A 24,673-nucleotide genomic window follows, 5' to 3' on the forward strand; every position below is an offset into this window, starting at 1 on the left:
TCTAATAAACCAAAAATTAAAAAAATAATTTTTTGTGTCATGTCTCCTTAAAATAATCTAATTATCATTGTGTACTCTTTGACATAATATAGATCTTAAAAGTACTATATCATGTAAAGAGCAGGCTTCCAGAAAGCATATAAATATTATATTTGCATCTTTTTTTTTGGCTTAAATGCATTCGGAAATATTTTTTCATTTGTTTTTTTCTTACATAAATAATACTTGAAATTATGTCCATATAACTATTTTAATTTTTAGCTCAGGGTTTTTACAAGTTCCATGTGAATTTCACTATGAACATGACATGGAGTGATAATCTCAATCACTGGAACAGCACACAATATAAAGATCTGACAAGGATTCTTAAACACCAGGTAATTAGCATTTACATATTTAATGTCATGAAACAGATAATTACAAAATAAAAGTTGTTTAGAACTTGAAACTTGAAACATTGTGATTAGCCTGGTTTGGGGAAGTGTGGTTATCTTTTGAGAGGTTCTGACCAGAGGTTATTCTGAGTATTTATAATGTCAAAGTTGTGAAACTTTTTTTCAATGATTTCTATGGAATATTTGGCTGCTTGACATACAACAACTGCCATGTCAGAAATCTTGCTTCTATGATGTCACTATTTGTTACGGGAGAACAAAGTAAGAAACATCACAATGTCGCTTTCAACTAATCAGATTTTATTGACTATACATCACAATCGCACACCAACCAATCACAAAGGCAAATTTTTCATATCACCAGTTCATATCACATCACCGCAGAACATCTATCCATCCAAGAAGTAGACCGACTAAATCATAGAGAAATGAATATATCTGTATTTTTGGTATTATTACTCTAGCCTGAAGAAAAAAAATGGCAGCCATGACAATGATAAAATGTTAAAAGTTGCAGTAAAAAATTCTTGCTGTAGCAGCTAGTATTTATTTGATAAATACTTTGAATAATTTGGTTGTTAATTTTAGGGCTTACTTTTAGTTATTTTAAATAAAGTTTTGCAGGTTTTATTCATGTTTCATTGAACAAAATGAAATATTTCTGGTGCTTCAATAAACATCAAAGTCAAAATTAAGTATGCAAGATGTGTTTTGTATTATATATTTGAAAAATTATTTTTCAGATGATGGATTTATTTTCAAATGACAAACTTCACTTATATAAGCAAATTGAAGAGGTTGATATTATTGGTTATAGGTATGTTAATGTGCTAACTTTCTTTATATGCTGTATTTAATCTTTCCAGGAATTCTGTTAAATTCCTGCAAATTATTGATATAGTTACCTGGGACTTATTTTAGTAAAATTTGTTAAATAACACTGTAACAATAAAGTTGAAAATGATAGTACTTTCCGTATATCCGTTACATCCTTCATTTCATGCATTATAAAGCTAGATCATCATTTCTTCTAGGAGATAATTCGACTGTCTTTGTGGAGATAAACCACTAAAATCCCCAAAAGTCTGTCGTTACACAGTGTTAGCCAATCATTTGCACGATATGAGTGACGCTGACAATCAGCAGCAAAGCATTTACACAGTCCCTGGTCATACACAAACCTGTGAATGTGGGTCATTGTGTATTCGGGGTAATTAGTTGTCATATGACCACATTCATTCATTAAATTAATTAAAATTAATGCATTATCACCTGGTTTAATGTCGATCGGTGACTTAGTGATTCAATTTGTAATATGCACGCTGTATATTGTGTTGTATAACCTACAGCAGCATTTGCTGGATCTTTGACCCAGCAAAATGTTTTTTTTGGGATAAAATCAACACTTTCCAGTGCATGCATGTAAGGCAGAAATTGGTGCAGCGCAGTCAATTAATGACAAATTTCCAAGGCTGAAAAAATAATGTATGTTTCCAAGCACTATTCTAAAATTTTGTAGGGTCAGTATTTAGGGATTTCTATTTTCATTTGATATTTTGATACAATGAAAACCAAATATGCAAAGACTAAACATGAAATAGACTTAGTCCACGGCCTAATCCCTTTTGGGATTCGGCAGAAGTAGTGTAAAATGAGAGTGTTCACCCCCCCCCCAATTTTTTGGGGGGGGTTTGGGGTTCCATAATGTAATTAGCACATTATGATGTCATCATACGTAATAAAGCATAGGTGTTAACTCAATTACCATTATCAATGAGGGACAACTCATTAACAACTACTTGATAAAAATGGGGAGTCGTAGTTCAATCAAAATTAAGCAGTAAACTCAATTATCATTGTCGCCCCGTGCAGGTCTGGGTGTTAAAAGAATAGGCCTGCAGCAGCTCTAAGCTTGTCGTAAATGGCGACTAAATAATGCTCAGAACCCTAGCTGGGGGCTAGGGCGCTCTGCCCACAGAGCAACTGGGATGTGTGCCCCAGGTGGTGGAATGGGGTACCCCTGGCGTGTTACATGCTGGGGTTGTCAGGCTATAATACGGAAAACCTGACTGCAAACCATAGTGGTGCATCGTGTTGGGAAAGATGCCACATTCCTCGCACATTAAAGAACCCTACTGTGGTATTCTCCCTGAGTAGGAACCATAGGGCTCCGCCACAGGAGGCTAAATTGCCCTTCTGTCCCACCCCTTTTTCATTTCGGCATCATTTCATGTTCATTTTATCATCAATTTCATGTTCATCGTCTGAATATAGCTGAAATATTGCTGCTCAGACGTTAAACCCCAACAAACAAACAAACAAACAAACAAACAATTATCATTGTCAATGAGTGCCACCTCAATATCAATATTTGTAACTGCTCCCCACCCTTTTTGAAGTATATATATTAATGTTGCGGGTACATCTTTCATCTTCCCCAAATAAATCTAATTCATCATCACAGGCAAATCAGCAGAAGTCATTTCCTGAAATAAATACCTGGAAGAGTTGCCACCTGTAGTGTCGCTTCTCCATAGTTTGTTTATAAACAATGAAAATCAAATAAACAAAAGAAATCACAACATATTTCTTTTAAATTCATTTATAAAATTGTAAATAAAAATAAAAAAACATGACACAGTTCTCAATAAATTAATACATGTAACCAAATAGAACACGACCACCTGTTCGTCAGTTTACACCTGAGAATGAGTTACTTCGGTCATTCAAGTAAAATATATTATTACACCAAACTACCAATGATAAAACCTATAAAGTCAAATCCATTTCCCCAAATTTTTTGGGGGGTCCGTTATGTTATGACATATTAATACCTAATAAGGTATAGGTGTTAGCATTGTCAATGAGGGGGCACCTCAATAACAAAGGTTATTGCGATGTATTGAAAAAAGGGGGATGTTATCAGAGAATACTTTCAGGGTGTTTTAAACATAGATATTTTTTTTATTAAAAAGGAACATATGATTCAACGGTTAAAGTGCATTACCATAAGTCAGCATGCAAGGAGAAAGGTTGAATGATTTGTTTTAAAATTTAAAAAAAAGATGTTAAAAGCAGTGTGATATTGCCTTTATATACAGACTGACATCAGTTTTGACAGAAAATATCACAATGATTAATCCAAATATGGTGAGATGTGATGTTCTATCTACACATTTGTAGCTAACACTATTCTGTATATGATTTACTATTAATTTGATGTAACATCATTAAAAATTGGTGATATGTTTTCGCTGCATGTCAATTATTAATAGCCTGAGATAGAAAATATGATGCAGTAATAACAAGGGAAAAGTGATAAAGTTTCTGATAAAATAGTTTTCTATCCTATCTACTATCTGAGCTGCCATAAAAATGGGCATTAAAATACAAAAACTTGAATATGTTTTGAACTCTACTAAAAAGTCTGTTAATCTTTGTCTTTTGTAGCCCAGGAAGTGTAAAAGTTCACTCAATGATTGAAATAGAATCAGAATCACCATTTTACAAATCATTGACTGCTGTAGATTTACAACAGGAACTAGTCATGTCTATAGAATGGCTGCAGAATAATCCACCATCTAAACATAACTACTTCACTTCTGTTATCCCCAACAGTGTATTAGTTCAGGAAATCTGGGAACCAGGTATGTATATTGAAGTGAAAATATGGAATGTGACAAAGTGTTGTTGACTTTGGCATTGATTATATAGTTATGTTTTTTGGTTATTTTTCTAGGAAGAGGTGAAATGTAAGTACCCGGTAAATGTATTGATATAGATGTAATGCCTTCTTCAGAATTACATTGTTAGCACAGTTTTATGTAATATTTAAAGTAGGTTCTGCTATATCAAACAAAATGTTTATATATGATATTGCTGAAATAAATTAATTTGAAAGATATTTTGAGCTAAAAGTACACATATGTGTACTAATTTTCTGCATTATGTTTTCAGTGGAGGTGTAAATAATTGATGGAATTCTTTTGGTATACTGAAATATTAAAAATGTTTTAAAACTTCCTGATAATTTTTTTCAATTTGTTTAATTTACAGAACCACCAATGACAACATACAGACCATATACCACTACAGCAAGTTAGTCTGTTATGAAATTGTACAAAATGCCATTCTGACAATAGTGGTTGACTCTATCTTTGAAGCAACAGTCTGCAGGGAGTTCCTTCTAAAAGAACTTATTTTTAATTGAAGATTTTAACCCAAGAAAAGTTTCTTGTTACTTACACTAGTTCATAACTAAAGTGGAATATAAGGACAATTAAACTTCAAACAAAATACATTCATACAGTATAATGTCAAATATTTGCTCTTGTAGATTTGTGTTATCAGAATATTGGAAATTAGGAAACAAAAAAAACAAAAAACAATTAAATTTTGAAATAAATGAATTATTTTATTGGATCTTTTTTACCCAAGGTATGAGTTCTTGTACTGTTGGCATATATCGAATGAAATCTCATTTCTTAGATATTTTCTTGTACTATTTCAGTTGTACCTAGTTGTGATAATCCTGCTTACATCAAAAAGGTCATAGAGTCAAATTGTGAGTCAGCCAAAAGTCAGTTGTTAAGAGCTGATAAAAATCAAACATGCAGGTAAATATCTATATTTAGAAATAAAGGTAAAAATTCGGAACATGAAATGTTTTAACAAAGTCTACATGAATTCTGAATTCAGATGTGAAATGGTGGTAAAGGTAATTCTGTTAGCATTTCATGCCTTATCAATCAGAACTACTCCACAATTTCTGCTTCACCAAAACAATAACCTCGGATGCAGAAAGGAGAATTTCTTCTTGAAAAAATGTATAGAAATGTAGTCATACACTAATCAAGGTAGTTCTGTCCACCAGGTGGCACTACAAAAATTAGATATCACTAGAAATAAAGAACAATAACTCTCAAGAATTTAGCTGCAAAGCCGGAGCTAAGAAAAGGAGTAATGGTGGAAAAATCAGTTTTTACTATAATTTTAGAATTGGATCAGTCAGCTTGCAGATAGATTCTTCCGCCTAGAGCCTCAGAGGTTTTTCTGTTGTGTAACCAAAAAGGCTGAGGAGTTGATGCCTTATCTTTCTATAATTGCCAGCATTGAAAATGATTAAAAATTAGTGATTCAGGCATTGACCTCATATGATTTATGTTCTTAGTAAAGAAATGTAATTATCAATATCTACTTAGTCCTGAAAGATCATAAAATGTGTACAAAAATTGTAGATTTCAGTTTTCACTCAAAATTCTAATAAATGTTTATGCATATTTCAGTTATTAATGTATAATTTAATTTCAGAATTTTTAATCATATGGTTGGTTGTACGATGTTCAACACCATATTTATGTGTTCTGAGGAGGAAATAGTGGCTTTAATAACCAGACATCCTGTTGACATTCTGGGACTTTACTATGATACAGGTTCATGCCACGGTGAGACTGTTTTCTGTTGTCTTACGGGTTTTTTTTATGGGGATAACTATTTCAGCATTAAAAAAAACTTCTTTTTTAGATCAACAAAGAAAACTTTTGTATCAAGAGTGAATGTGTGCAAGTATATTAAGCACCTGTTAACACACAAGGCCATTTTCTATGCCACTGCATTTTTGCCATGAGTAGACTGTTTATACACATAAATAAATGCCTATCCCATATTCACCTGCTTAACTCTAGAAAAAAGATGGGAAATTTGACTTACAGTATGCAACTTCAGTTCAATAAGCCCATACATATGTGTGACTTTGGTTTTGGTCACACATCAATGTTTGTTTAACGTCTTTCAGTTGTAGATTTTTATCTGGTCATACTTGGGAAACTTCCATGAGAATGATTTAAATATTGGTATACAGCATGGGGATGACTTTTGTCTTTGTTACACATCAACTTTCTTTAAAAGAAAGTGATATCTTTAAGTCATTGACATTTTGAAGGGAACCTCATGACATATTTTATCTATAGTTTCTATCGCAGCCAAATGTACCACATACAATAATCATATGGTGATCATATGATAATTTACATATGATATTCATATGATTCTCATGTGCTAATTTTGATTGAGAAACATTTTCTGAAAAACATATGATTATAATCATATATAAACCCAAACAAAAATATATGATTATCATATGCTCAATTCATATGATAATCATATGTTGCAAACATTAGGATTCTCATGTGTTGCATTTGACTGTTTGCATCTATTGTCTTTTCTCAGTTTAATGTCATCAAAACTTCTCTCAATTCATGGGGTATACTTTATATAGGAGTCATCAAAACTTCTCTCAGTTCATGGGGTATAGCTTATATAGGAGTTTTCCAAAACTTCTCTCAGTTCATGGGGTATACCTTATATAGAAGTCATCAAAACTTCTCTCAGTTCATGGGGTATACCTTATATAGAAGTCATCAAAACTTCTCTCAGTTCATGGGGTATACCTTATATAAAAGTCATCAAAACTTCTCTCAGTTCATGGGGTATACTTTATATAAGAAGTTATTATTGTACTTGTAGCTCCTGGCACTGATGTAGTTTTGCCCACTATTGTACCAAAGAATTCATCATTATCACCGTGTTCCTACCCTGATGTGATCCAGTATCTTCTCAACTATGACTGTTACTACTATGGTATGATGGATTATATACAGGGCACCAGTCAGATGGACAGCTGCAGGTAGGGATTGTGTCTTCTTTTCCAAAATGAACATTAAAAGGAGTAGGCATCTTATTATACTATGTGTGTTACTTGAATAATGGGTTTGAATTCTGTTTAAATTTTAATTTAGAGTAGCAGTGCCAGTTGTGGCTCTGTTTAGGGTTAACAAACAATCAACATGTAAAAGTCTTCATTAAGAGAGGATTGTACTAAAGATCAACTTTTCACATTTGATTTAAGAAAAAATGATTTATTTTATTTTGAAAATGGTTAGACAAGCATTGTTAATTCTTTTTCTTGACGTTAGATGAACCCATACAATGTCATTTTCCTGTAAATCCAAAACTATAACAGTTGTACCAGGAACCCAGTTAGCAACTTGTGCTGTCAAATATAGAATATTTTGGGACTTTCGGTTTTTCATTATTTCAAAACTAGTTGTCTCGTAAACTTCCACTGTCACTGTCACAAAGTATAATCCTTGTTTTGAAGCTTTAAACTTTCCAGTTGTTATAAAGGATGGTAGATCAGGAATTCCAATAGCAGTTTTATTTAAAGGAAACTGTATTGATCCTTCATCAAGAGGTGCTCCGTTATCTCTATAACATGCTGACAAGACAACTGAAATAGAAATATTACATGAAGATAAGTCATTCTGTCAAATTCATGTCATAACAGTGGACTATGTTATACCCCACCTGTTACACTTTGCACAATAAATCAAATATTGCCACCAAGTTTTGTAGAGCTTTTGTGAATTGTTTCCTTAAAATGTCATGACATTGTGTATTTCTTTTGATCTGGTTTAGCTATGACCATCTCATTAAGAGGAATCTGATAACCTTCTTGTACAAATGTAATATCATAACAAGCTATATATGATTCCATTTTAGATTTTTCATGTATTGTATTCAGGATAGTAGAAATGTTTTACCTGGCTGTAGCTGGTTTTCTATGTACTGTTGAAGAGAAGATAACGACAAGTTACAATCTGCTGTTATTCTTTCCAACTCAATTCTTGTTTGGTTTTCTAGCAATTTCATTGCCATGTTTTGGTTCTGAGCAAAAGCTTCCATTGATATGTAATGTTTCAACTCTGAAGCAGTAAGATTATCCTTGATGTGTTCATTTTTCTCCTCCAAAAAGTTAATTTTAGTGTAAAATGCCATAAAATCCTGAGTGCGGGCCTGCTCTGTGTTTTCTAAGCTGTTAACTTGTATGTCAATATTTTGAATGGTTCGCTTCATGTCTTGTAGAGTTTGAGATTGGTTGATACTAGTAAGTTGTTTAAGGCTTGTCATTTGATTTTTTAGTTCATTGAAATCTTGTTGCATTTTGGCGAGTAACTTTTGACTCTTATTATATTTCACCTCCAATTCTTCGTACTTTCCTTCTAGTTTCTTATATCGTTCCTGACTTGCAGCTGTTGAATGCTGACGGGAAGAATTCACTAATTGTTCTGTGTCTATTATTCTTTTTTCTATCACATCATATTTTTGCTGTATTTGCATGGACAAAAGATCCAAAGTTTTAGCTTGTTGTTGTTGATAAGCATGCAACTCTTGCTGACTTAAGACTTTATCTCCATAATATTCTGATATAGTCACATATGATTGTTTTCCTTGGAGGCTGGTGTTCTTACTTTTCAATAAAAATCCATTTATCATGCTAATAATGCTTAAATATAGTAAACCCTTCATCCTTAATGGAGACGGGTAACTCTCTGAACAAGGAAGTTTATACTGTTATGATTATGTGAGGATTTTTATCATAGACTTGATAACATTTCATCTATCCAATTAAATTTTTTGCGTGAAAGATGCACTGAAGGTTAAATTAGGTTATCAAAATAAAAATTTCAAAAGCTTAACCTGATTGACAAAAGATTGATAAGGCAAAGGTATTTTGTAAATCTTTGTTACATAGGTCAACTACCCAATTGTATTATGATGATATACAATGAAACCTGTCTTATCTGAACCCTGAAAGATCCAAAAACCTGTCTAAACCACACACATGGTACTTTTATATCAGATTAATTGTATTTTCAATCTTAGTAAATCCAACACCTCTGCTAATCTAACCAATATTAAAGTCCAAAAGTTCTGTTAAGACTGATTCTACTGTACTAAGACTAATAACTAGTTAATACTTCATATCAGATACATTTGTCCATTTTCCATAATGTTCTGATTGTTTTATCTTATCTTTTATTTCAGATACTAAAAAATATCAGCAACTTCCATTTATAATGTTGCTCCAATTATCTGTGATAGAAAGCTTAAGGAAATATCTTAAGGAGATATTCTGTCAGAACATTAACACTGACCTTAATATCATTGGCATTTGCTGATATATTTTAGCATCACATTATTATAGCCTAAAGTAGAAAATATCAGATAGTAATAATGAAAAAACTATAAAGATGCCAATAAACAAAATTATGTCAGTTTTGAAGGTCTTGATAGAGCTTCACGCCTCCTATGGCTGCGTTGGTGGTCCTGTGGTAGCCTACTCCCCTTAAACGTTAGAGGTTGTGGGTTCTATCTTATGCTGAGTCACACCAAGACTATAAAATTGATAGTCATTGCTTCTTCACTAAGCAGGCATCATATAGGCAACAGATGAATTGTTTGGCTAGAAAACAGGATAATATAAGGGTAGCATGCATACATGTGTTGCTTCTCTGAGCAATACAGATTTGGCTCAATGTGTGATAAAACAGAGTCTGTTGAAATAAAAAAAAATCTTGTCATGTAATGTATAAGATACCAGCTGAAGGATTGTAACCACCTTCAATCAATCAATCTCCTAATATGGATGAGTATTATTTTCTTTGTCTCCATTTCAGAACTTCAATAATTTTGTTAACACATATATATTTACGTTTCATATAATTATAAGTATATTTCTAGCATATGCTCTTTAATGTATTATCCGTTATTTTTGCTCAATAATATCAAAACTTTCTCAAAAAGATGAGATCATAAGCTTTAGATATGACACAGGTTTAAAAAAAAGTATGGTGCATATTATTGGTTCTAAGATATCGTTTTATATCATATATAAAGATTAAAATATACTTTTTCTTGTATATGCATTATAAGTGATTGTATAAATCCTATATCGCATACCCTATATCACACCCCTAGACCTATATCGCATACCCTATATCACACCCTAGACCTATATCGCATACCCTATGTCGCACCCCTAGACCTATATCGCATACCCTATGTCGCACCCCTAGACCTATATCGTTTACCCTATATCACACCCTAGACCTATATCGCATACCCTATGTCACACCCTAGACCTATATCGCATACCCTGTGTCACACCCCTAGACCTATATCGCATACCCTATGTCGCACCCCTAGATGTATATCGCATACCCTATGTTGCACCCCTAGACCTATACCCTATATCAAACCCGTACTTGGAACACACTTGAAGCATAGTTAAAATATATAATAAGCGTGTCTTGTCAAAATCTGCATCACATGGGTTATCAACCCTCAACCTATATTGTCGTGTCAGGCTTGTTGCCCTTGGGGTAACAGAGGAGTCTAGGGTTGATAATGCATGTTAAACAGATTTTGGCATGTAATATCCAGTATATATTGTCAAATAATAATAGTGTTATATGAAATGTGTTAAAGGACAATCAAGTCACCCAGCTAGATTTTTTAGGAGGTTGCTAGTCTGTTTCTGTCTTATAGTGCTCCATAAATGCAATGTAGTCCATGGTTAAAGTTATATTTACATGTAGAATAAGATGTTCATTATATCTCCATCTGTTGTTTTATGTACTTTTACAGGTTTTATTGGTATTCTACATCCTGTGTTTACCAAGCAATGAATGCAAGCGAAACTCTACCAAGCTGTTCATACAAAGACATAATGGATACTATTACCAAGTATGAAAATGACCTGTTCCAAGTTTCCCCAACCAATGTAGATCTGAAATACTGCATGGGTAATGATTGTTTGTGTTAGAATTACAGATAATTCTAAGGTGTTTCAAAAAAAATATCCTCTAAATCTAGTGAAAACTAATTGTTGAAGAGTAATTAACTTACTTGTCCCTTCATATTTACAGGCATGTCAATTTTTTTAAGTGAATACCACCAAACAAAACAAATTAGACATTGGCTAACCTTCAAGACAGTAGTTATTGCCTAGCCTTCAACACAAAAAAGATGCTCTAGCCTTCAACACAGTAGGAACCCCCTAGCTTTCAACACAAAGTAGGCATTATCTACCCTTTATCACGAAGTAGACACTGTCTAGCCTTCAACTCAATAGACACCATAAAGTAGGCAATGTCTAGCATTCAACATAAAGTAGGCATTGTCTAGCCTTCAATACAGAAGGCACCATAAAGTAGGCAATGTCTAGCCTTCAACATAAAATAGGCAATGTCTAGTCTTCAACATGAAGTAGGCACTGTCTAGCCTACAACACAGAAGGCACCATCTAGCCGTCAGCACAATGGTCATCATAGTTACTGTCCAGCCTTATTACAGGATAGGGCAATAAGCTCTTATTTGGCCTTCACAGAAGTTCAGTGAAACTGTACTTGCTCCTTGAGAGCCTTTAAATGGTCAAATTAACTTGTATTTTTTTTAAATATACTAACACTGTATCATTTTATACTGTACCTTTGTCAGTAAATACATTACTAGCTTTCTTAAATTTTATTTATGCAGACAATGGTAAAGGAAGTTGTGCCAGAATAGTTTATGGACCAGACTTTTATCAAGTAGCAATGACATGTTATGGAAATGCTTTGGCAAACAGAGTAGTAGCAGGATTTGGTCTTATAAATGTGACAGCAGACAAATGCTTGTAAGTTTTCGAATGGATCTCTGTTAGATTTGAAGTACAGATAAATTGTTACTAAGGCTCTGTTATCTAGTGGCAGGCATCCTATAGTGAACACTCAGAATGTGGAGAGCTTGAGGCAGACACCATATTGTGAGCACTGTATACCTGTGCCTTGTATACCAAGGCAACAAGTAAAGTGTGGCAAACTCATTTTATAGAATATCATGAAGCATCTGAAATCATTTATAATCTAAAGTATTTGTGAAAATATCACTTGAGCAAGGGGGATTATACATCACTTAAACCCCAGATATTATTAATCAATTTATGAAATAATGATTTACTTGGTAAAGCTATGTATGAAAGAAAGAATATTTGTAATTTGTAAATCACCATCAAATAAAGTTTGTTTTTATTAGCTCACCTGGCCATAAGCCATGTGAGCTATTGCCATCACTTGGCGTCTGTCATCATTGTCATCGTCATCGTCCTTAACAATCCTTCAAACATCTCCTCTGAAACTACTGAATGGATTTAGATGAAACTTAATATGATTGTTCCTTAGATTATCCTGTTGTAGGATTTATGGCCCCTGAAACAGATTTTTTTGTTGTTATAATGTGTACAACTCTCTGAAACCAATTGCAACAAAATTTGATAAAAGTTGGCGTAATTTTTTTTAAGGTTTCCTCCACAAACTGATCATTTAAAATTTTTCATCAGTCAAAAATAAAAAAAAAACTTGTCAGTTGTTACTAAATATAGAACTTAGGGGTCAAAATGCTTTTTATTTGCTAATTTTCCCTCTACTATAGAAGAATAAGGAAAATGAAAGCTACCTATAAGATAAACATGATATTCTGAGTTTAAAGGCAGTATTAAATGTATTTTTTATGTGGCCATTTTCAAAAAATGCTGCCTATTTACAACCATTTTCACCAGTTGCTCAGATTCCAGCACGTAATAAACTAGGTGCTTTAAGTTGAATGTTGATGACCAAAGATTGTTTTTGGCAGCCATTTTTCAGGTAGTTTTTATACTTGCTTTGATTTCAAGGATAATTGGTTTATATAGTAAACATGGCCTCCTGATATGAATGGTGATGTTGAAAATTTTGGATAGACATATGTTTAATTTCATTTTATGTTCTTTTTCAGTAGATCTATATTGGGCTAATGCCCCCTCAGACCGGGTGGAATAACAGGGCATTGGGGGACCTTTGCCCAATTTTTTTCCAGAGGTTCTAAAAACACTTTGAAGGCATTTCCAACATTTTACTGTTCCTATGGTACTCTTTTGAACTTACAGCATTCTTCAATGTATGCTCTTTTTCAGCAGTTTTTTGTCAAACATGGTAACAAAGCATGATACCTTTACTTACATAATTAATAGAGTATGGTTTGTCAGGTGAGCAATTCAGGCTCTTCAAGAGCCGAATGTTTTAAACCTTTTTAGCTCACCTGGCTGAAGTGTCAGTCGTCATCGTCATTTACAATTTTTCCAAACTCCTCCTCTGACACTACATGATCAGTTTGACCCAATCTTGTTCCTTAGGGTATCGTTCATAGAGCTGATGTGGGGATTTTTAATTCATCGAAAAACATGGCCACTGTTACTAAAAATATAACATAGGGGCAGACAGTAGTTTTTCCCATGTATCTAAAAAAAAACGTTAAGTTTAGCTAATTTCTGACTAGGCAAAAGTGTTTAGCATGATGAGGTCTATCTGCAGTTAAATTTTTGTTTTTATCCGTTAAGCCATGTTTGAGTTATTGCCCTTTTTCAATGATTTTTGATATTTTTAATCTTTTTTCTTTCAAAAATCTTCTCTAATTGAAACCAAACTTGGTAAGAATGTTCCTAGGGGTATCCTGCATAGAACTGATGTGGGGATTTTTTATCTAATGTAAAACATGGCCGCCGTCACTGAAAATAGAACATAAGGGCAGACAGTAGTTTCTTGCATATATCTCCAAAATCATTAGGTTTAACTAATTCTGTTAGGGGTAAAAGTGTTCAACATGATAAGATCTATCTGCAGGCAAATTTTGTTTTAATCTAATAAACCATGTTGGAGTTATTGTCCTTTTTCAATGATTTTTGATATTTTGGATGTCATTTCTTTCAAAAATCTTCTCCTCTGACACTACTTGATCAATTGGAACCAAACTTGGTATGAATGTTCCTCGGGGTATCCTGCATAGAACTGATGTGGGGATTTTTGATGTGTCGAAAACAACATGGCTGTGGCTACTGAAAATAGTACATATATCTCCAAAATGGTTAGGTCTAGCCAAATTCTTTTTATTACTGAAATGATCCCTATTATAAGGCCTACAAAAGTCTTCAAGGATAAAAGTTGTCAGACAACTCCTTGTAAGAGTTTTTGCACTTTAAAGGGCAAAAATAATGTTTTGTTTTTTTTACAGTTTCCAGCCATTATTTTGAAAACTATGATAGATAGAAAGAAACTTTCAATTTCCAAAATGATCCGTATGATACAGTCCTTGAACCGATCCGTGCAACGATTTCATGGGTTGATGACCATTGACTGATTGATCGCTGTCGGATCAATGAATGATGACCGGTGACCGATTTGATCTCAGTTTTGTTATGTTAGATGACATAAGATATGTTTTAAATGTAAGAAATGTAAAATAAAAGTATAAATTAATGTTTATATCTATTACATTATGTAAATATCTGTAAAATTAATAAAGCAAATAACAAAAACAGTAAAGTACATTGACCACTATGTGGTCACCAGTTAAATGGATCGGTTTGCAGATCAATGACTGACCAGAAACTGATAGGTGATCAATGACCATTGGCAATTTTTGTTGCATGCTTCGGTTCAGGTACTGTAAGTCCTAGCAAAGTCTTCTTGAGTCAAAATTGTTGGACAACTTGTTAAATTTATTGCCCTTGAAAGGCAAAATTAAACCAGGTGAGCGACTCAGGCTCCTGGGAGCCTCTTGTTATTTTTGTAATTAAGTTGTGTTATTGGTCTATACTATGAAATGTGTAATTATTCATTCAAATCTGCCTGATCTTAGGAAAGAATCAACATTGAAAATCCAATAGATTCTATTGTGTTTGAGTGTCATTTACAGAATTATCTTCCTTAATTTTGAAATCTACAGTGCATTCTATATAATTTTTATCTCCTAAGTACAGGGGTTATATGAAAAACTGAATGTTAATTTCTGTTTACAATGGCAATTAAAAAAAATATATATCAAAAATAAAAATATGTAGGCTTTTTAGCCATGAATCACAATTTGCATGATTCTTAGCTGGAGTACTACTTAATTGCTTCTTCAAACAATATGTTCTACCAACAATTAAAGATATAATTTGATTTTAAAATCACCATGGTTTTCAGAATATATGAGGAGATGTTTGAGTGTATGTATAGAGCCTACCAAAACAACTGCAGTAAGACTGAGATGGAAGAGGAAGCTATCTGGGCAACTAATGCTCTGAATAATGTAATGACAATAGCCATGGGACAAAATCTAAAGGAGAAGGATGTTGTATTTGGATGTATAGGTCTGTGAATGAAATTATAAAGTTATACACAGTTCACAACTTACACAATCAAATGTGTCACTCTTGTGACTATCATATGAATTTAGTGTGATATGATAAAATATTTTTTCAGTATATACATATTAATCATGTTTGTAAGCCAGTGTTTACATATAAGAATAATGTGATAGTCATTTGATTATAACAAGTTAGTTATGTGAGCAATATTAATATAGCATTTATGGCTGCAGTGCATGTAGCAGGTATTGCCCTATTTATATATACATATGTGTGTGTTGAGAATGTGAAAACTCTATTCATTACACTGCTTCATTAGATCATAATTGATACAAGGAAGATAATATAAGGCAGTAATGGTCTGAAAAACTCTCAATGATGTTTGAACTGTCAAATTTGCAAAGCAAATTTTTTGTTGTACCTTCTGAGAGTGGTCTAGGGTGCTGGACTTTGTGCAGGCGGTGTTACTATAGATGTCACAGTAGTAGAAGTTCAAGTCCTGTGGAGGGAACAACCAAAAAGTTCTAACATCATTGGGAATTGTAGGATTCATGCTTGGAGCACTGCTACGGAAACATCACAGACTGACTTAAGGCAGATAACCTTCATTACCATCACAGACTGACTTAAGGCAGATAGTCTTCATTACTATCACAGACTGACTTAAGGCAGATAACCTTCATTACAGTGATAGAAACATCACAGACTGACTTAAGGCAGATAGCCTTCATTACAGTGATGGAAACATCACAGACTGACTTAAGGCAGATAGCCTTCATTACCATTACCATTTGGGTCATTACCATCTGCAACGGTTCTGCAGAGAGTAATAAATTTAACAGTTAACTTTACAATTGAACTATTGAACTTTTAGTATACACTACATTCCTCTTTTCCTTGGATTATTAATTAGAATAAATAATTCATAGTCTGGACAATAAAAATAGAAATATTCAAACAAATTTAACCTTTAACCTTGCACTGCTCACTGATAGAAAATGACTAATTAATCTACGAATATATGAATGAAACTTTACAGTCAGTCAATGAAAATGAATGAAACACTGTTCGTTGTTACTGAACTTAAGACATTACAAAGTCTGAAATTTTCTGGCGATGTGACTGTACGTTTCGGCCTTGGTTCATAGTCATTGGTGTTTTCTTTTTGTACCCCACACAACTTTGAAGGGTATAATGTTTTTGACCCATCCGTCAGTCATGCAGTCAGTCTGTTAGTCCATCTTCAGTTTTCCAGACTTTTTTTTAAATGCTTGCAGATATTGATTTTTGATGTATTATTTCACCATGATAAGATACAGGTCAATTATACATTTCCTTCAGCTTTGATGATTTATACTGAATTTTCAGGCCTTGAACTTAGCAAAATTTATAGAAATAACAGTTTTCTGGAATTTTTTCTAAAGGCTTGCAAATATTGACATTATTTTTGGTGTATAAGTTCACCATGATAAGTTACAGGTCAAGTGTATGTTTCATTCAGCTCTGATGATTTTTACTGAAATTATGGGTATTGAAATTAGCAAAAATTCACAGAAAAAAAACATTTCTGGACCTTTTTTCTAAACACTTGCAGATGTTGACATGATTTTTGATATATAAGTTTAACATGATAAGTTACAGGTCAAGTTCAATTTTCATTCTGCTCTGATGATTTTTATTGAAATTATGGGCCTTGAATTTAACAAAATTCATAGAAATAACAGATTTTCACACTTTTTTTTCTAAACGCTTGCAGATATTCATATGATTTTTGGTATATAAGTTCACCATGATAAGTTTCAGGTCAATTATACGTTTCGTTCAGCTCTGATGATTTTTACTGAAATTACAGGCCTTGAAATTAGTAAAATTCACACAAATAACAGTTTTTCACACTTTTTTTTCTAAATGTTTGCAGATATTGACATGATTTTAAGTATATATATTTACCATGATAAGTTACAGAACAAGTTTGTAGTTGGTTCTGCTCTGATGATTTTTATCGAAATTTTCGGCCTTGAACTTAGCTAAATTCACAGAAATAACAGTTTTTCAGACTTTTTTTTCTAAACGCTTACAGATGATTATGACATGATTTTTGGTATATAAATTCACCATGATAAGTTACAGGTCAAGTGTAAGTTTTGTTCTGCTACGATGATATTTACTTTGGATTAACTAAAACTCAAAGAAATCATCATTCTGAGACAGAATTTAGTGAGAAGATAAAGATCTAAAGCCTAAAAAACACTCTTATTCCTTTTTTTATCGGGGTCCTTTTACATGTATTTCTCTTATGAACAAATTTACTTGAGTATCCAACATTGAGAAGCATGGAGTATATGAGCATGCTCACTAAGGTTCTTTAATTCATCATATGTTTCTTCCCAATCATCAGAAATTTCATCATCATCATCTTTGCAGTTGTTACTCTGGTGTTGGTTAATCCATTAAAACATTTAACAAATGAACAGCTTGTCACAGCGAAATTATCCCATCTCGATTTTCAATTGTCAGTTTAGATTCTTTTGTTTCAAGACTTGATATGGTTTATTTTCTAAGTCTGTTGAGAGTTTGACCGTTTCATGAAGAGCAAGATCTCAAACATCTGTATTTCATTGGTGTGTCTTTGTACAATTGTTTTGCCTTTTTCTTTCATTTCACTGGCTTTTTGTTTCTTTGCGGTATCATTTACACTATTGTCACAGATGATTTTTGTGTAACTTGGTACAAATTTCCCTATTGAATAACATTATGGCTGGACTTTTCCCTGTAGAACTATGCGGAGTACTTCAATACTCTAGAAGAAATTTCAGAACTTCATTCTTTCAGTCAAGATTTTCTGCATTAGCATACACAATTATATCATCTGATACATTTCACTGACCATCACATCCATCTAATGCCATTCTAATGCAGTGCTGATGCATTGATGGCACACACAATAGTCCAAACATCAATTTCTTGTATCAGAATAATCCAACATGTGTAGCAAAATTAGTAATATTTCCGTATTCAGGCTCTTATTCAACTTGATGAAAACCGAACTTCAAATCAAAAACACAGTAGTACCATTCAACTCTTGTAATATTTCATCAACTGTAGTAATTTCGAACTATTATAAATTACACTTTCATTCGCTCTTCTCATATCAATACAGATTCTTATATCCTAACTATAATGAACAATGACTAAAGGCAATACCAACTTTGTCAGACCTACATGTTCAATTACATCACTTCATTTCTTTTCCATAGGTTCTCTTAAATTTTAAGGTAACCTAATTGCAGATTCCACAACTGGCTTCACACTTTTATTAACATGCATTTTCAATTTATAATCTTTTAATTTTCCTAATCCAGAGAATAAATCAGGGTATTTTGACAAAATTTCACCTTTCATATTGACCATCTTGACATCTCTACCAAATAACAATAATCAATTGTGGTTTGAGGAAGTGGCATGTAATCAGCTTTCACACTTATTTTATTTAACACATTTCAACATTAACTTTCTTTTTAATTTGTAAAAGCTTTTGTGAACCATATGCAAATTTCTTATCAGTGGTGATTTCACATACATTTTTCGGATCTAATTTATTCTAATTTTCAATATTAATGATTTTACAAGTTGCACCAGAAGCGATAAGAAATGGAATGGTAATTTCTCATATTTTCAATTTAATTTCTTTCCCAGGTATACGATCCAATGATAATGTGTACTCATCAAATTGGAACTGTACTCCATGTATTAAATTTTGAATCTGTCTCTTGATGGGCCATTGCTGATAGTTTCATCTGACTTCTACATTTCTTTGCAAAATGTCCTATCTTTCAATTATTGTGACATTTCTTATCCATTGCAGTGACATACATTGCTTTGCAATGTGTTCATGTAACACATCTGTAACATTCAAAGTTATTTTTAGGTTTATCATCTCATTGGAAATCTTTGTCTCTCTTCTCTCGGATAATAATATATCTTGGTTTAGCTTTCTCAGGTTAACATTGGCATCTTCTAATTGTGCTGTCTGTTCTACTGCTTCACTAGCTCTGGCAATATCTTGTAACTTCTCTAATGTAAAATCTCTTTCTTGCAAAAATCTTTTGAATAATTTTGATGAATAGCGTTGGACAATAACTTGGTCTCTACTTGCATCATTCTGTGTATTGGCTGTCAAATTACATGTCTTGATCAAACTTTTGAGAATAGTCACATAAGAGTCAATTGATTCACCTGGATTTTGTTTGCATTTTTGGAATAAATATCTCTCCAATGCATCATTCTTCCTTGGTAGAAAATATTCATCAAATTTTGTGATAGCTTTGTCATATGTGTCTTTTGTGTCTGTAAACATTTTGAAAATATCCTGAGCATCTTGATCAACTAGATGTAAAAGCAAAGCTTGTTTCTGTCCTCTGTCTGTTACACTAATAGCTTTCATGTAGTATTCAACACTTTACTTCCATTTCGTCCATCTTTGTGATTTTGACAATTGTTCACCATTACAGTCAATGCTTGTACTGTCAGTAAATTTAACAATTTTGCCACGACTTCATACAGTCTTAATCCAATTGGGAATCCATTCAACTATATATTTGGAAACATCTCTCATCATATATGGAACTTCATAGAACACACAACCACTCTGTGCCTGTGTTCAATGTTCAAACAATCCCTCCCTTAAATAACTTTCATCATTTCAATAGAAGGATTCAAGCAATTTATGTTTCAGAACCCCTACATATTATATAGGATGTCTGTCACTCCAGTCTGTCTTATATATACCCTTTACTTTAACTAACAAAAATGAGAAGTTAATAGGGATTTTTTCTTTACAGCTAACTCCAGTAAGAAGGCTGACTTTGGGCAGGATATTTGCTATGATGGACCTGGACTTATCATGAGCAATATTTCCTGTTTGATGACTGTTTGGGACTGCAAGTAAGTAGATATCAAACTAATAGGACTTGTAAGTCTTGTCACTTGACCATGTGAATTACAAGAATAGGTCCCTAACTCCCATTCAGAAGGATTTGAAATTGTTTATGGAGTGATAAGGAAAATTTCTTATGCATAAATATAATGATGAAAATATGACACTGAACCATTTATACACAAAAAGAAGTGTGGTAATTCTGATAATTCTGCATCATGTTGATGTATCTGGAAGAAGTAAAAAAATACAGATCTAAAGTTTTGAATACATTCAGTATCAAAGTTAAATAAAAAACGAGACTTAATAGCCCTATAATTTAACATAAAGTGACACAATGATGAGGGTTACAATGCAGTACCGGTACACTGAGTGTATTTATATTATTGTATGATACCTAGCCAATTTAACATTTTTATAGCTCGACTGAAAGTGAAAAAAGTGCTAAATTGACGTGACAAAATGTAAAAATGAGGTTTGTTTACAATAGTACTGCCATTCAATCTGTAGTTTTATGTCCTAGTTTTTGATGGTATCACAACAAACTTTCTTACCCTCATCTTAAAAACTGAATCATAGATTCCATATGAATGGTATGGTATGGATTTGGAAATGAGTTTAGTTCAGTTTAATGATATATGGATTGGTTTAATTTGTATGAACAATTACAGAAAATAAAATGTTTTAAAACCTTTAACCAGAAGGTATATATATATATATATATGTATGTTCCATTGCATTTCTTTATAGTTCCTTCCAGAACCAATTTGTTCCTTGTGTGGTAAGGTCACTTGCTATGCACGGCATCAGATGTGACAAACATCTACTGTATTCTAGCCTTATAAAGGAAAGTGCTTTGATGGAGAGACTGTGGTCTCATGCTGATGATCTCTCAAGTTGTGAGTACAATCCTTAAGCATCTCGTTTTATAAAAATCATATTGTTTATACAACCACAAAAACTTTGCGGGTGTATAATGATATGGCACAGTTGGCGTTGTCATCTGTGTCTGGTGACATATTGTTTCTGTATGGTATCTTTAATTCTGAAATTTTGATATGATTTTACTTATCACTAAAAGAAGGTTCCTATATTATATGGAATTGGTAGCACCTACTGTTTTAGAAAAAGGGTTAAAACAGGGTTAAAATAGGTGTTTTATTAAAACCCATGCACAATTTCTTTTTTCCAATTCTTTTTTATTGTGTTCCTTTTTTAATTCAGGAAAATAAATGTATCAAACAGATTTTATGTGTTTTGAACTGTTTTTAAGTTATAGCAGTCAAAAAATTCAACTTTTTAGCTCACCTGTCCAAAGGCCATGTGAGCTATTGCCATCACTTGGTGTCTATCATTGTTGTCGTCTGTCGTCATAAATTTTTCAAAATTCCTCTCCTCTGACACCACTTGACCAACTGGAACCAAACTTGTTATGAATGTTCCTTGGGGTATCCTGCATAGAACTGATGTGGGGATTTTTGATCTGTTGAAAAACATGGCTGCCATTACTAAAAATAGAACATATGGGTCAGACAGTAGTTTTTTTGAATATATCTCCAAAGTCATTAGGTTTAGCCAAATTCTGACATGGGTAAAAGTGTTTACCATGATGAGATCTACCTGTGGTGTAATTTTCATGTTAATCTGATAAGGTTTCACTAACCACTTCCAGGTCAAATGGCCACCCCCCTATGTAGTACCAAAAACACACTGAACCTAGACATATGCATTGTAAGTGCATTATTTGTGTGTATTATGATTGAAAGTAGTCAAAATGAAGCTGAGAATGTGTACTTTAAAATCATATATGTAATTAACTACAAAAGTGTATGAATATTGTTTACATGTGTGAGTAATTTGCCTCCATGCTGTCAGTTAGCAGAACAGATAAAAATGTGGATTTTCAGTATTATTTATTCAAGTAAATTTTGTGAAGAATTTCTACTATCATCGTACCATTAGCATAATGATTTTGGAAGCCTTATTTTCCAAGCTTCGCAACGGTATGCAACTTTAAGATGTCATTTTCCTGGGAATTCACAGTGAGACTTTGAAAATTACTTTTTTAACATGTAAAGTAATGGAAACTTTAGAAGTGGTTAGTGAGACCATGAATTAAATTATGGCATATTTCAGAGAAATGCATAATTTGAGGAAAATTGCCTTTCCTGGTCATTATTTCCATTTTCCCATAAAATCAGTATAGTGATATTGGTAATCTGGCTATACTTTAAGAGGTGCATTGTGCAAGGTATTTTAAAAAACAACATAGCAACAAGATTTTTATCAGTAACAGTGACTCATAACTTGACGTCATCCATGAAATACACAACGTCACTGCTTCGGATATTCAAAGTACTCAAATAGTCACACAGCACAGACTTAGAATCACACAGTAATAAAATAGGTATGATATAAATTGTTGAAATCTGTTCTTTTTTCATAATGATAAATGATATTTGCTATTACAACTTCTTGAATTATCATAGGTATCAATTTGGTGTGACAAGTTAGTTAAAATTGTAATTTTTTAGTAATTTAGGGAAAATATCACTGAGGGGCATGATATAAAAATGACCATTTCTTTGTAGTCCTATGTCTGATTTTGATAGTTTTGGTCTTATTAGACTCACAATACCACAAGCTTTCATAAAATGTAAAAAAAGAAAAACATAAAAACTCATCAAATGTTTTTAAGGTCTCACTAACCACTTCCAGGTCAAATGGCCACCCCACTATGTAGTACCAAAAACACACTGAACCTAGACATATGCATTGTAAGTGCATTATTTGTGTGTATTATGATTAAAAGTAGTCAAAATGAAGCTGAGAATGTGTACTTTAAAATTATATATGTAATTAACTACAAAAGTGTATGAATATTGTTTACATGTGTGAGTAATTTGCCTCCATGCTGTCAGTTAGCAGAACAGATAAAAATGTGGATTTTCAGTATTATTTATTCAAGTAAATTTTGTGAAGAATTTCTACTATCATCGTACCATTAGCATAATGATTTTGGAAGCCTTATTTTTCAAGCTTCGCAACGGTATGCAACTTTAAGATGTCATTTTCCTGGGAATTCACAGTGAGACTTTGAAAATTACTTTTTTAACATGTAAAGTAATGGAAACTTTAGAAGTGGTTAGTGAGACCATGAATTAAATTATGGCATATTTCAGAGAAATGCATAATTTGAGGAAAATTGCCTTTCCTGGTCATTATTTCCATTTTCCCATAAAATCAGTATAGTGATATTGGTAATCTGGCTATACTTTAAGAGGTGCATTGTGCAAGGTATTTTAAAAAACAACATAGCAACAAGATTTTTATCAGTAACAGTGACTCATAACTTGACGTCATCCATGAAATACACAACGTCACTGCTTCGGATATTCAAAGTACTCAAATAGTCACACAGCACAGACTTAGAATCACACAGTAATAAAATAGGTATGATATAAATTGTTGAAATCTGTTCTTTTTTCATAATGATAAATGATATTTGCTATTACAACTTCTTGAATTATCATAGGTATCAATTTGGTGTGACAAGTTAGTTAAAATTGTAATTTTTTAGTAATTTAGGGAAAATATCACTGAGGGGCATGATATAAAAATGACCATTTCTTTGTAGTCCTATGTCTGATTTTGATAGTTTTGGTCTTATTAGACTCACAATACCACAAGCTTTCATAAAATGTAAAAAAAGAAAAACATAAAAACTCATCAAATGTTTTTAAGGTCTCACTAACCACTTCCAGGTCAAATGGCCACCCCACTATGTAGTACCAAAAACACACTGAACCTAGACATATGCATTGTAAGTGCATTATTTGTGTGTATTATGATTAAAATAGTCAAAATGAAGCTGAGAATGTGTACTTTAAAATCATATATGTAATTAACTACAAAAGTGTATGAATATTGTTTACATGTGTGAGTAATTTGCCTCCATGCTGTCAGTTAGCAGAACAGGTAAAAATGTGGATTTTCAGTATTATTTATTCAAGTAAATTTTGTGAAGAATTTCTACTATCATCGTACCATTAGCATAATGATTTTGGAAGCCTTATTTTCCAAGCTTCGCAACGGTATGCAACTTTAAGATGTCATTTGTCCTGGGAATTCAAAGTCTCACTGTGAATTCCCAGGACAAATGACATCTTAAAGTTGCATACCGTTGCGAAGCTTGGAAAATAAGGCTTCAAAAATCATTATGCTGGATGTTGGAGTTATTGCCCTTTTTCAATGTTATTTCTTTGAAAACTGTTCTTCTCTGATACTACTTGACCA

At 32.7% G+C, this 24,673-nt stretch overlaps 2 protein-coding genes across 6 annotated transcripts in view; one reads left to right on the forward strand and one right to left on the reverse strand.

The window, feature by feature from the left end:
- The window catches only part of LOC148620945 (uncharacterized), a 182,464-nt gene that overhangs the window by 118,878 nt on the left and 38,913 nt on the right, over positions 1 to 24,673 (forward strand). For all 5 annotated transcript variants that reach the window (XR_015921037.1, XM_088574867.1, XM_088574868.1 and 2 more), the window contains 12 exons: positions 262 to 377; positions 1,139 to 1,212; positions 3,846 to 4,042; positions 4,452 to 4,493; positions 4,906 to 5,011; positions 5,706 to 5,839; positions 6,921 to 7,080; positions 10,884 to 11,041; positions 11,775 to 11,913; positions 15,278 to 15,444; positions 20,283 to 20,385; positions 21,128 to 21,276. Coding sequence is in view for 4 of the 5 variants with exons in the window: in XM_088574867.1 (XP_088430993.1) it covers positions 262 to 377; positions 1,139 to 1,212; positions 3,846 to 4,042; positions 4,452 to 4,493; positions 4,906 to 5,011; positions 5,706 to 5,839; positions 6,921 to 7,080; positions 10,884 to 11,041; positions 11,775 to 11,913; positions 15,278 to 15,444; positions 20,283 to 20,385; positions 21,128 to 21,276 (1,545 nt within the window). In the remaining variant the exon portion in view is untranslated. The remainder of the gene's footprint in view (positions 1 to 261; positions 378 to 1,138; positions 1,213 to 3,845; positions 4,043 to 4,451; positions 4,494 to 4,905; positions 5,012 to 5,705; positions 5,840 to 6,920; positions 7,081 to 10,883; positions 11,042 to 11,774; positions 11,914 to 15,277; positions 15,445 to 20,282; positions 20,386 to 21,127; positions 21,277 to 24,673) is intronic.
- Positions 7,171 to 8,814, reverse strand: LOC148620946 (uncharacterized). The gene is made up of 2 exons (XM_088574872.1): positions 7,997 to 8,814; positions 7,171 to 7,683 (listed from the first exon to the last, which is right to left on the reverse strand). Exons 1-2 carry the CDS (start codon positions 8,760 to 8,762, stop codon positions 7,313 to 7,315), a joined length of 1,137 nt encoding a protein of 378 aa, XP_088430998.1. The 5' UTR covers positions 8,763 to 8,814; the 3' UTR covers positions 7,171 to 7,312.

Source organism: Perna viridis, chromosome 3, assembly GCF_037379345.1.
Source record: "Perna viridis isolate PV_CMFRI_1.1 ecotype Kerala chromosome 3, ASM3737934v1, whole genome shotgun sequence".
Taxonomy (NCBI): Eukaryota; Metazoa; Mollusca; class Bivalvia; order Mytilida; family Mytilidae; genus Perna; species Perna viridis.